The sequence below is a fragment of the Python bivittatus genome, unplaced genomic scaffold, assembly GCF_059951505.1.
Source record: "Python bivittatus isolate LINGU-HERP-01145 unplaced genomic scaffold, Pbiv_v1 ctg000480_np1212, whole genome shotgun sequence".
Lineage (NCBI taxonomy): Eukaryota > Metazoa > Chordata > Lepidosauria > Squamata > Pythonidae > Python > Python bivittatus.
The window spans coordinates 55,750,800-55,764,660 of NW_028277075.1; the positions used below are offsets into that span (position 1 = coordinate 55,750,800).

A 13,861-nucleotide genomic window follows, 5' to 3' on the forward strand; every position below is an offset into this window, starting at 1 on the left:
GTGGTTAGCTTTTGGTGGTGTATTTATGGATTTATAATTATATCAAAATAAATAAATATAAAGATTTATAAAGACGTCACCAATTATGAGATCATAATTTGAGATAACAGTAGAAAATGCTTCACATAATAACATTAGATTAATTTTGAGCACTAAAAAGCTAATTAGGCACATGGCAAGAATACATGCTGTATATCTAACAGATTATTACTTGCTCTTTCAGTGGGTACCAAAAAGAGAAAATAAAGTCCTTAAGTAGGAAATAGAAATATCGTATGTATCATGGGTCACAAATGTTGAACGAAAACATGTCAGTTAGAAAGTTGTGAATTAATCATCTCATTTTGACCATTTGGGTGTCAAGATAAATATTGCATAAAAGGCTAAAACAGGATTTCCAAGTCTGTATTCCAGAATAACTGCCTTTGTATGAACTCTCTTCATATGAGAAGTTCTATGTCATTGCTGGATCATCAGCTGGACTGATGGCAAAATACCACTTTCCTGCAACCAACCCCTCTCACCACAGAAAACTCAATGAAAGTTACTCATTTCAGCTGTATGCAAATGATGCACCTAACCTAGTGCAGAGTTGAAATTTTCTGCCCCCTTATATTCCAATATCCTTCCAGCAGTGAAATAAAATATATTTGTTCTTCGTTTTATTATTATTATTATTATTTTGATTATTATTAAGGACTTGCATGGATTAATATTATTAGATCACTATGTATTTCTATTGATTACTATATTGTAGTGCCCTCTTCTAATCTAGTTTTTTTGGGGGGGTAGACAATCAGCAGTGAGTGACTGCAATTAGAAAAGGGCGCTCTCTTGCTGATACAATTTGCCATATCCTTTTTTGATACCAGATGTTTAGCACTTTTGGTCAAACACCAAGAGTTTTAGTCAAATGATAGTCCTGCTCTTACCTATAGAAAAATTAAATGTGTACTGCCAAATTGGATCAAAAAGTTATTTTCACTCAATACTATGCTTTAGAGTAGAAATGTCTTTCAGGATTTAGTTTATCAATGCTGCTTCCCTGCTGAGTAACCACATTTTGATCTTATATTCAGTGTATGAGGTGGGCAGAGTTTCCAGGGGAGGGAAAGCTTTTGGATGGGTGTCTTCCCTACACCTTTTACAGTAGAAATGACTGAACATGCAATTGTCATATTCTGGATAAAGATTCTTAAAATGGGGACTACTAATGTTGTCCTCCATTATTTCTGGCTTGTTCTTCCTAGGCCACTTGTCAATGGAAGGGGGACCAAGCCACCATTCAGACGTACCAACCTATGGAGGTATGCAAGGAATACAGCCATCTCTGTATCATCATCATGGACATCATTCTCCAGTGCCACAACACGACCCACTCAATAACCAGCCCCACCAATTTCAGCCTCCTGTCCATTGCCTGACACCCATGTGCTGCGCCCATTGCCTTAATATCCCACATATGAATAAAGGGCAGCTTTCTCATCAAACTGTGAGCCATCCTCAGTCTTTCCGACAGCCTTCTGAAATGCAGCAGCACCACCAGCAGCATTTCCCTGTGCAGTATAGCTTGCAGCACCATGAGAGGGAGCAGAGGTGTGCCCCACGAGTCCTGAAAACCATGCAAGCATGTGCTGAGCAGAAATCTCATCAAGAGCCTGAGAGTCTAGCTACCAGACTGGGCAAGAACTCCCAAGAGCAGCCAATGCACCACGCCCTTCCACCTGTTTATCCCCTTCCGTCACAGGATGGCCAGCAAAGCCAGGCTAGCCACTCCCAGCAACTTCCTGCACAATCTTCCCTGCACAGTCCTACAGTGCAAGTTCAAGTCGTACCCCTCCAAAAGCTAAAGCTGAATAATTTGCAGCAGCAGCAGCAGCAGCAACCACAGCCACAACAGGAACATCCATTGCCACTGCCACCACCACTCTCACCACAGCAGTCGCCTGCCCCAGGCCCAAATGAGAAGGCTCACGAACAAGTGATCCAACAGAGCTTGGACATCATGCACCACCAGTTTGAACTGGAGGAAATGAAGAAAGATTTGGAGCTTCTCCTTCAGGCTCAGCAGCCAAGCCTGCAGCTCAATCAGGCCAAGCAGCCTCAGCACGTTCAGCAAACTATTGTTGGCCAGATAAACTACATTGTCAGGCAGCCAGCTACAGTTCAGCAACAAAACCAGGAAGAAGTACAGCAAGTGAGCTAACCAGATTTTCTACATTTGGTGGCATCTTTGTTAATGTTAATTAACATTAACAGGTTAATTCAACCTTAAGCGGGGCTGGAGGAGGATTGGGTGAGAAGACAATTAGCCCAGATTAAGAAATAACTCTTAATTTAATCTTATTTTAAATAAGTGCAAGCAGATTTGTTTATTAGGTAACTGGTATCTAAGCTAGGCTTGAAAGATTCCCTTCAAATTTGTGTAAAAATTAGAGTTGCGGGATATCTTTCTTTCATAAGTTTTGGGGCTATAGAATGCAGTTTCTTGGGGATTGCATTTGGCTCCCATTCTCACATTTTTTAGGGAAATCTGTAAACGTTACTCTTTCTCCAGGCCAAGAATTGTTAGATAATTTTATTTTTAGATTTTTTATCCCGCCTTTATTATTTTTATAAATAACTCAAGGCGGAGAACATACATAATACTCCTTCCTCCTCCTATTTTCCCCACAACAACAACCCTGTGAGGTGAGTTGGGCTGAGAGAGAGACTGGCCCAAAGTCAATTGTAATGTTTATTTTATTATTACCTTTAACTTTTGTTAACTGTGTCTTTAACTTTTTAATATTTTGGTTTTGCTTTTTAAATGTTTTTGGGCCACCTTCACAGAGCAGAACATGCTTGCCAGAGCAGAAAGGTGGGGTACAAATCAAGTATATCATCAAGGAAAGGATTGTGGATTAATATTGTGATGTTAATCAGAGCCCCATTAAACTGTCCAGTTTTGGCCTTGATGTGATTGGGGATGCCTAGGTTTGCCAGGCTCTTAGACCAGAGCATAAGCCCTAAAGGGGAATACCTAACAAATCAGAACGTAGTGCATAATGAGACAGAACAGTGCATCTGACAGGTCAAGAAGAGAGTGAGGCTGGACATGTCCCTCTTAGGGTCAACTATGATTAAAATTATACTGTACATTGTTTAAATAGAATCCATTGAGAAGTTCCCAGTCTATAATGTAGGAGTGAATTATCTCTCCATGCTTCCCCACTGCTGTAGTCTGGATAAAATTCATCTTGCCCAGAAGTCAGTCCTTTTCTGGGAGGAAATCTGGTATTTTCCCCAGGGCAAATAGCAGTTTTGGGGCAAATTTATGATCAGACTCATTACATGGGGAAATGATGTGAGAATGTTCTATAAAGGAAAGGTTTCCTCTTCATGATAATATCAAGCTACATTATTAGTTTAAAATAACAGTGGAATGAAGATGCTGTCTCAGAATTTAGTAATAAGAATGAAATGTTATTCAATAAAAATGTTTTATTGAAGTTATTAATATATTTTCTGTGGAAAGGCAATCAATGCGATTTGCCATTTCTAAACTCAAATCACATTCCTTTTAAATAATAATAAAGTTGAACAAGCAAAAGTAACAACAGCAAAAATTCAGACCGAATGACTGAGAAAATAGGGTCTGGGGACTGTTTTCACCACTCAGCTGAATCCCAGCAACTGGTGGTCTCCTAGGTTTCCGTAACCTCATAAATTTCTCTTATATGCAGTCAAAGGCCATCTCAGAAATTCTGAAGGAATTATGCGGTTCATTTAAGAAGTGATGTGTCCACCGAAATGGCGGGGTAAGGACATTACGAGCTAAAAAGGCATACCAACATCTAGTTTGGTGATGTCTAGGCAGCCAAATGCAGGCAGGCTAACATGGAATATACACGTTCTCCAGAATGAGCCTGAAGCCTGAAAACTATCCATTTGTTTGTTTGTGTCTTGGCAGTATAAATAATCTTATTTATATAAGTGATCGTGTTGCCATTTATGAAACTGTGCTTATTATTCCTTTATGAAAGATTGGTGAAGATTCTGTTGAATCAGAAGGTCAAAAAGCAGCACTTCCCCTTGATAGAAATGTGATTCCACCTATGTCACAGCCAGTAGAAGAAGCTATTGTCAACATTCAGTCTCCAGAGAGTATATTGAGTCCAGTCAGAAAGGTAAACCAACCTTCCTTCCTTCCTTCCTTCCTTCCTTCCTTCCTTCCTTCCTTCCTTCCTTCCTTCCTTCCTTCCTTCCTTCCTTCCTTCCTTCCTTCCTTCCTTCCTTCCTTCCTTCCTTCCTTCCTTCCTTCCTTCCTTCCTCATAATATGTTTTTCTAATTCTATACGTTTGCTTTAAAGATTGCCTCTTTCTCTTTTATAAAAATTGAAGGCAAGAATGTTTCATCTTCGTGGAGGAATTCTCCTCTGTAGAAACCTTACATAGTATCCTGCTATGTATATGCACGTTTGATCATTATGAATGAAGTAAATCATATGGAAAATGGTATTTGTAAGTCAGGCGAGCTTTCTAGACAAGATATGTTCGATATTTCTATTGCGAAGTAACTGAAGCCATTTTAAGGTTCATGTATCAAAATGTCTTTAGTTTGTTTTAGACCTCCATTATGGCCAGGTAAAACTCAGAAAGGGTGGTTTGATTCAACAAAAATTTGGTCAAATCACCCTATCAAAGCAGATTTGCAAGAATGAAGCAGGGACTCACTTTGATGTGGTAAATTTAATAAATTTGCAGCACTTTGATGTGATTTGCAAATTCAGTGGCTTTTCTGCTGCTGGGAGTGTTGCAGACAGTATACCGTGTTGCAATTTCACTTCCATATATTGAAAATATTGGAAGTGGGGGAAGTGATGGTGTAACAAGCTCTCTGACATTGACATGAATAGCCAGCCATCTCATGTATGACTTCATTAAATTGTCTGGCTACCAGAGCTCTTTTGGGAGGATAAAGCTAACATTAATTTGAGTTTCATTTACTTTCTCAACTGCCAGTTTCTGTAATGTGGCCAACCACAAGCCTTAACTCTGTTCTCTTCCGTGCTAATGGAATGTGACATATCTGATATTATAGAACTGGGAGTCCACCTTAACTCTCAGCACTCTAATATGGGCTCAGGGTTAACCAATCCATTATACTCTGCTTAGGTCAATTTTATTTTTAAATTCTGCATGAGTGGGACAGGTTTAGCTCACTCAATAAGGAATAAATGGGTGCAAGGCTAAGCATGAAGCACAAGCACTGTCCCAAATGTTTGCTGCTCTTAAGAATTCTGCTTTCTCTGTGCCAGCCTCTTTGTCTATGGTCTGCATCTCTCTCATAGCCTTATGTCTCCCTGTGTCAGCCAGTTTCTGCTATCCCTGCTAACAAATAACATACAGTATTGACAGTAAGCAATACTACTTTAACCCTGACTGTAACCAGGCCCTACCAGTGAGGAGGGAGTCCTCCTTATGAAAGGTCAAGCCTGCCAACCATTTCCTTCTGGTATCTTCAACAACTTTCTGATCAGAGGCAGTGAAGTTCCATCAGCCCACATGGCCAAGTAAATGGGCATTCTTCTATGTCATGCCAGTATGCCCCCCCAGCACAACTTCTCTGTAGGCTTATTTCTAGACAGTTTGCAAGATTATGTGCTGCTGTTTCCTCATCTCTGCTATCTCCGTCTTTAATGAGATATGCAGGAATATTTGTAAAAAAAAATATGGTGAAAGCCCTGAAGGAATCCTCCTGAAACTTGGCAGGATTCATGTCTTGCTGTATTCATCCTGTGCTTCAAAATAGCAAGGCAGCTGCAGCTGTTTTGATGCTTCCTCATTACAGCCTATAGACAAAACTTCTTGTTGAATAAGTTTGCCTTTGAATTATAACTAGAATTGAAGTGTTCCCTTCCCCTCCTTTGAATCTTGAATCTCCAAATATAATCAAGCCATATTAATTAACAAAGGTCCATCTTCCATGAATTATGAATTGTTAATTTCCAGATGGAGGTTCATTTTAGGGCTGTTTCATAGATGTTGTTTGTTTACTTGTGTATTTTATTTTATTTTATTTGAAAGCATAACCAAGAAAAAAGAGGGGGAAAAAGTTGAAAAGAGATTTACAAGTTATATAAAATTGAAAAAAGATCAAAGTAATGCTAGAAGTGATCTTTTATAAATGGGGTATTTTAAAACCACTATTAAAATCAAATCAATAATCAATAATAAGCAAGGTAGCCAATATAAGACTTATCAGTCAAAATAATTAATAGGAGTTTCTATCTTACCTGGAAAAGTCTGTCCTTATTATCACAAATCAGACAAGATCTAGTATTTTAAAACCTTATGCTTACTTGTGTGAATTTTTAATTAAAAAAGAACCTCAGTATTGATCATCCACATGGAAGATTATTTTTGTTTCTTTTGTGAACAAACAAAACTTATAATTACAGGCTTCTAAATAATGTACACAGTTGAAGCAATGATGTTGGCAAATCTAGCATGTAAAAGAGGAACATACAGTCAATTGGAGGCTGTTGCTCTGAAGATAAGAAAGGCATAGAAAGAATGACAACCCTGGTGTCATGATGAGATGCATATAGTTCTTCCTACTTGCCACAGGTTGTGGAATGATCATGTGGTTTAGCTCTTTCCAAATTCTTGATATGTTGGAGCCATAAGTCTCAGAATTCCCAGGAATGTGGCCACTGGCCATTATGGTGTTAACTATTGTGAGGTCAAGACGTTTAGCTGACTACAAATGACATGTGCAAACTGGGAGGCTGCTCACAGGGGTGGATAGTTTGTAGTGAATATAGAGGATGGCCTTGAAGGGAAGAGGAAAGATCCATTACCAAGACAACAATCAAATAAATGAGGCTTGAGCCCAGGCCAAAAAAGTGGTTTATGAAAATGACTCAGACAGCCCGCCCCTCCTCTTTATTTCGTATGAAGATAAAAGAGGGAGGAATACAAGGATTTATAGATTATTAAGGATTCTTCTGAGGCTGAGGACGTAGATGAGCTAAGTCCTCTTTGCATAGTCTCAAGTGCTGGATGTCCCCCTGCCCTATTGCAGAGAAGATTGATATATTTATTATCTTCAGTAACAATGATAAATAAATGATAAATTTATATTGATATATGTATGATTACTATATCTGTGGTTGTCACTTCAGTCCCAGCCATGCATGATGGAACCTCCTTTTATAATATAAACAATATAAAATTCTGAAAACAGCTTACTTAAGTTGGCAGATACAGAAATGAGGCAGCTCTTCTTGGAATTGCTAGAGCTCTTTATGTGTCAGCCTCGACGTTAACTCTTCCCAGGTTCTTGGCCTTCTTTTGTTCTGTTCCTGGTCTATTGTCTGTGTATGAAATACTTATAGATAATAAAGAAGGGATGCCTTGTAAAAGTGATTTAATAGTGGATTTGTTGGAGCTAGACAACTATCATTTGCAAAGCAATAAGCAGTTAAAATAAGGCATATTTATATATAATTCTAACCGAAAAATACCGAGGTGTTTCACATATTTTTGACTAATTAGGTATTGTTCATGAGTAATAGAAAACAATTGACAGATAAAACAGAGAAAGGGCTCAGATATGATTGCCTCTTATTGCTCAATGTCCTTCATTAATCAGGATCTGAAGAACTTTACAACTGTCTTAACTGATAGATTGGACAACAACAACACCCAGTACATCCATTCTGATCAAGTGGAGTTCATCCCCTGATGATACCTGATGGACAAAGTGTTCTACATTTTTGATGTAATGCATAAGACAAAAGAGAGGAAACCCCTCCCCTCCATCATTTCAATCCCATGCTAAGAAAGCTGTTATGCTGAATTCCATCAAGTATTTTCTTTGTCAGATGCTTTCTAAGTTTAACTCTACAATGGCTGTTCAAGGTAATTACTTACAGCCTTATGAGCTGATACAAAGAATTGACTTTTATGCCTTTCATCTCAAAAAAGATGTTAGACAAAGCTATCTGTCTAACTATAGCAAGTTCCAACTGTTGCAACGAAGATTATGTCTATGAACGATATGTCCATGAAGTCACCTGGATGTGAACATGACTTGAAGAAGACTTTACTTTTATCCTAAATTAATATTTAATGGGTGAACATAGGGAACCAAATATGAACCAACTGAGTACAATATGGGCCTTTTCTCTAATCTGATCTTCTACATCTCTCTACCAGGGTTGGCTTGATAGATTTGGTAAAGCATCTGAATATAAAGCAAACTATCACTGGAATTCAGTTGCTTCTAAAAGAATTCATCAGTTTGTTCAGCACACCAAACTGGTGTCACCTCAGAATCTTTCTTGTACAATCAACATTAACCACCACTTTTTAATCAACTGCACACCAGGACTGTAACCATGCAAACAAGTAAATCCCTGGAGTACTTCTAATATTTTATCAGTTTCCCTTGGTCACCACAAAACTCTTAAGGATAAACTGTGACTAAATCAATCTCATACAACAGAGCTATGATTCATTTTATTTTGCATCAACTCACGATGATTATTAACTGAACAACTGTATCTCTCTCAAAGCATCAGTGGATAAAAATAGGACACTATAATGCCAGGCATTATACTCTAGATACCTTGATTTGGAAGTTGTTTGTTTAGGAATTATCATAGGGATAAGCTTAAGTAAATACTTAGCATGTTTTCATTAAAGATACTCTTATCTATTTGGAACTTCTGACAAAATAATCTGATCTCTCGCCTGATGCTTTTCTGTATATTTAGGATTTGTCTTCTCCCCCAACCCCCATGTATTTATTCTGGAAGGCAGCAAAGGCACGTCAACTTGTTGGAGAAAATTCTGTCTTCTTCAAGGACCTATTACAGAAAGCTGAAGTAATATGTCTTCTACATTAGTATTTTCAAATATAGCATTTTCTCAAATCAATCAAATAACGTGGGAATTTTACTGGCAACATTTTAAGCATGTGGTTTAATAATGTAATGCTATCCTACAAACAATATTTCGGCCATCGATTTGTTTTTTCTCTTTCAGTTTTTAAAGAGGAATTTTCATAGATGGAGATTGGAAAATGGATGGGGAGGAAATTTAGATTATCAAGTTTGGCAAAGTATCTGATAATCACTACTAATGTTAATTTCAAGCAAATACCATTTAAAATGCTTTCGGGTAATATTTAACTCAAGCAACATCACTTAATTCAGCTGAGTTAAATAGGACTTTGTCGAACCGTGATAGGAGAACTTTTCAAGTGACTAGCTGCACATTTTTGTTGCTAAATATGACTTTAAAGTCACCTGCCAGACAAGGCAGTCTTTGTTTCCTACACAAAGTCTTGATGAAATAACAGGACAACCAAACTGCCTGGGAAAGATTTAGAGAGCATCCGCGTTTGGTACCAGCAGGCAGTTGCCAACCCCTCATGCATTCAAAGGGGTGCGCTGACGTGGCACTACTATAACTGCAGCTAGCAGATCCAAGATTATGTTACACACGTATCTTAAAATCAATAACTGATATATGTATATAATTGCCTTCTGCAGGTAGAAAATACATTCCAAAAATAATGCAGTTGCAAACTGGGATACTGTGTTTAGTTTCAGGGTTTTTAAAATACTTTACATGATGGACTGCAGTTGTATATATTCAGAGCTATTGCAAACAATTATTGAAAGTGTGCCAGTAGTTTGGCAAATGCAAGATAGCATGGCAGCAACTCTTAATGAGAACACTGAGGATATTCCATCCCAGTCCAATAGATGGGGCTATAGTCATGTTGCCTTTTGTTTCCATTCTGAAATTCTGGTTGGGCATACGATCTTGTACGGTCGGTATAAGGAAGAAGTTAAACCTTGATAGACTGGTAAGGCAATTGCGACATGAACACAGAAGGAGGGATGCTGTAGAACTCCATGTAAGGTCACCAGTGATACTGTATGTTGCAGTCTCGGTGTCGGTGCTTCTGGGAGAAACATCACTTACATCTAAGAACACAATATTCTTCTGTCCCTGCTCAACTAATACTGTAGTTTTGTAACAAAAACACTATTGCAGACCTGTGGATGATACATAGGAATGACATTGTCTGTCTGTCTGTCTGTCTGTCTATCTATCTCTCACTTGCACTTTTTTACAATTGCTGTGATGACATAGGCTGCATACAGGTGGCCTGTGACTTGTTAAGAACCCAAAGCATCAAATGAGCCCAATATCACTACTCTGCAACTTTCATTATGCCTATCTTTAAGCTTGCCACACATACAAACACTGATGGTTTAGGTACCACCTTATTGTTTTAAAAATCATGCTGGGAAAGTAATAATCATTGCATGCAAATAAACTCTTACACTTTGGTCTTCTAAAAATGCTATTTGAAATAAGCGCTATAGCAGCAAAAACACGACCAGCATATGTCCAGCGTCGTATGAAGGCCATCGGTACATGTTTATGACTGACTGAGAAGTCTTCAAATATATTCTTTAAATTGAAATTTGACCAACACCTCAGAACGATTTAACAGCAATAATTGTCTGGGGTTTAGGAAAAACAAATATATATACAGTGAACAGGAATAATCAGAGTAATTTAAATTAATTACGATACAATCATGCAATTTCATTCTCTTTCTTGGCTCTTCTACCAGAATGTGTCCCTTCCAGGCTGTTTTCATAATGCAGTAAACCAATGCATGTGATTATTTTCTACAAGAAAGAAAAGGCTACTCAAAGTGCATTTAATGTTTTTACATTTAAAATCTACATAGTGCCATTGTTATCATATGTGGAGGTTCAGCTAAGCTTCTGCAGCCAGCTCAGGTGATTTGTTTTCCACTGGAGGAATTCTTGCCACACACCTCTCGTGCTGTTTAGCCATTTTATTTCCTTGTGAAACCAGCATAAAACCAAGACAAATGTAGCACTGAAAGATCAGAATCTACTGTTCTGGTATTTGTGTATGTATTATTTGGAGCTAATCTTCCTACAACCCTTTAGTTTGGTTATATGCTGCCAAGTCATGCATTTACTTACTTAAAAAAGACAAAACAATATTCCCTCACCTCTGCACTTCATAGGAGTCTTCTGGACGCTTTCCTCCCTCCCTTCCACTACCAGACACATACACATACTGCAGACGTGGACTGCTGTATATCTGGGGGTTGGGAGGAAATGACATTAGCAGTGTATTTATTTGGTTTTTGTAGACAGAGGTGAAGGGTTTTTTGTTAATTCATCATCTGTGGGTGTTTAAGAAGCAAAAGAACAGCACTGATCTTCTTTGCATGCTCCCAACTCCTTCAAGTAGACAATATCCTGAATGATATCAGCCCTCATATAACAAAGGCAGAACTTGGGAACAGCAAAAGGAAGTGTACGCTCTGCCCCCTTTGGTTTGCTTTACACTTTGGTCTCTGAGTTCATTGTGCATAGCTTGGATTTGTTACAGAGAAGTAGTAACAGCAGCCAACAGGACTCCGTAGAATAACAACAGAATAAGCTCTGTTCATTATCTATTGAAAATCCTATATGATTTCCTGTAGTTTCTGAATATTCAACAGAAATAATCCCCATATATTTAGAATCCCTGAGTGCTAGAAACCTGTGGTTGTAAGAGTACATTTATTCCATTTATAACAAAAAGCTTTGACTTTTTGTGGCACTATTGTGGACATGGGATTTCAAAATATGTTGGTGATTGAAGACATGGCTTAATCCTAAATCTTGCTGCACTGCTAAATATTACACTTCAGATAAGCTTACAGCTGTATCAGAGTAACTCTACCAGGTTTTCAAGCTGTTTATTTTAATAAAACCAGAATACAGATACTGATCTCATAAAGGTACCTTTTATCCTGAAGTCTTTTGACATTTAAACAGATTTGTTGCTGTAGTAGTTAATTTGGTAGGTGCTGTTGTTTACTTCTTTTTATTATATGAGATTTTGATTGTTCTATCTTAATATTTTAATGTTGTTATTGTTAGGTGCCTTGTGCACTATTTTGGTGGAAATGTAGAAGACAGGGCAATTTACACATAAGTAATGCATACATTTGGAGTCTACTTAAAATGACTGATGCTGTGATAGCACAAAAAAGCAATTCTATTACTAATCAAGTGTTCAGGATGGAGTAAGTACTCAGAATCAGCCAAGTTGCTCCTTTCAGTTCATCTCTTAAGAGAAGCTATGCTATCCAACTCTCTGTCTCATGCCTAGCAACTGTCTTTTGTCTTCTTGACCGTGTGTTTCTGCAGGCAGCTGGTTTGAGCTTTGCAGAAAGGTTGCTTAGATTTTTCTCTTGTTTTAGGTCAGTTGGCAGCCCTAAATATCAGAACCAGTGGCCTGATGCCAGTGCAGACCAAATGTCATGGAGGTATCTAGGTCAGTTGAAATGGGTAAGGATCAGATCCTTCAGTCTCTAAGCATCTTAGGGATCTTGGAGCATTAGACAAGGTCAACTCATTCCCCCCTCCCTTTTTTTTCTTTAAGGGGAGACAATTGTCAAATCATTTATCTTTACTGATCTTAACCATATTTCACATGGTATTTTTATATTAGTAAACTTCCTTCCTTCCTTCCTTCCTTCCTTCCTTCCTTCCTTCCTTCCTTCCTTCCTTCCTTCCTTCCTTCCTTCCTTCCTTCCTTCCTTCCTTCCTTTTTTTGGCCTGAAAGGAATATAAGTAATACATAATGCTACATGTTCTGATTATTTCTGTGGTGTAAAGCCAACTCAATTTGCTCAGGATGAACTTTTACAGAATACCGAGCTGATTTTGTATTCCCTCCCCTGGAAACAGGAGAGCCTTTTGATCAGGAGCACTCTACTTGAAATCCATGGGCAGGCTCCTGGCCACTCTGAGTTAAACTTGAGCTAACTGGATTTGAATTACTGCATTTGTTTAAGCTTGCAGTATAAGGAGTTGCCTAGAGATTGCTCCACTGAACTACAGCCTTTATTACTTCGTAGTCATTTACTCTCAGTATTTCTCTGTAGTTGCAAAGAATTCTGTGCCCAAAAATCCCAAACCTGTTGTTAACAGTTGTCATTTCCATCTCTAGTTTATTCTGTGGCTTGCAATACATGTTTTGCACACATTATCTACTCTATTCTCCTTTTTATTGTTGTACATAAGACTTCTATCTTTAAAATTGGCATTATTCCTACATCATTTGATAGCTTTCCGATATTGTAAAAACAAGAAAGTTCATCTTTTGTCCACTTTTATGCCATCAACAGCATCATATCCTAATTTTTCCATATAAGACTACTATTAAATGTATGGAGTAAGGATAGTGAAAACACTGTTACCCACAATACTGAAGCTGAAATTTACAGAGTAAACATGAAAGCAGTAGTAGGAAAATAAACACTTTTTTCATTAAGATCTTCATTAGTTTCATATGCTGATGCAACTTACACTTTAGTGTAAGAAGAAATATAGAAGTGAGATGATTCTTTCGCTACAGGAGTGGAAACAAATGAGAATGGGTAACAAGTAGAGAAGTCAGCAAACTGCAAAAGATATGTGAGGATGTAAACAGATGTGTTTGCAATATACTATATATCAAAATGTCAAATGAATTTCCGGCAGAAGTTGCAACACGAAAGCATATAACATGAACATTTGTTGTGTTCAAGGGTAAGATATTAAATCTTTTTAGACAACTTAAAAAAAATAGAAGTATCATGATCCAGAACAGCAGAAACCACAGGAGAAAGATTCCTCTCCCTTCCTCCAGTAATGGAAAAGCAATGATTATTTTAAAGAAATAATTAATAGATCTTAATGAACCTTACTCTTGATGCATTTTTATTGCATTCTTGACAATAGCTTTCTGAATCAGCATGAAAATGCATCAGATC

The 13,861-nt window shown here is 37.8% G+C and overlaps 1 protein-coding gene across 1 annotated transcript in view; it reads left to right on the plus strand.

The window, feature by feature from the left end:
* The window catches only part of TRIM66 (tripartite motif containing 66), a 49,596-nt gene that overhangs the window by 19,846 nt on the left and 15,889 nt on the right, over window positions 1-13,861 (plus strand). Inside the window, exons 9-10 of the mRNA XM_025169770.2 lie at window positions 1,251-2,197; window positions 4,026-4,169. Coding sequence (XP_025025538.2) covers window positions 1,251-2,197; window positions 4,026-4,169 — 1,091 coding nt within the window. The remainder of the gene's footprint in view (window positions 1-1,250; window positions 2,198-4,025; window positions 4,170-13,861) is intronic.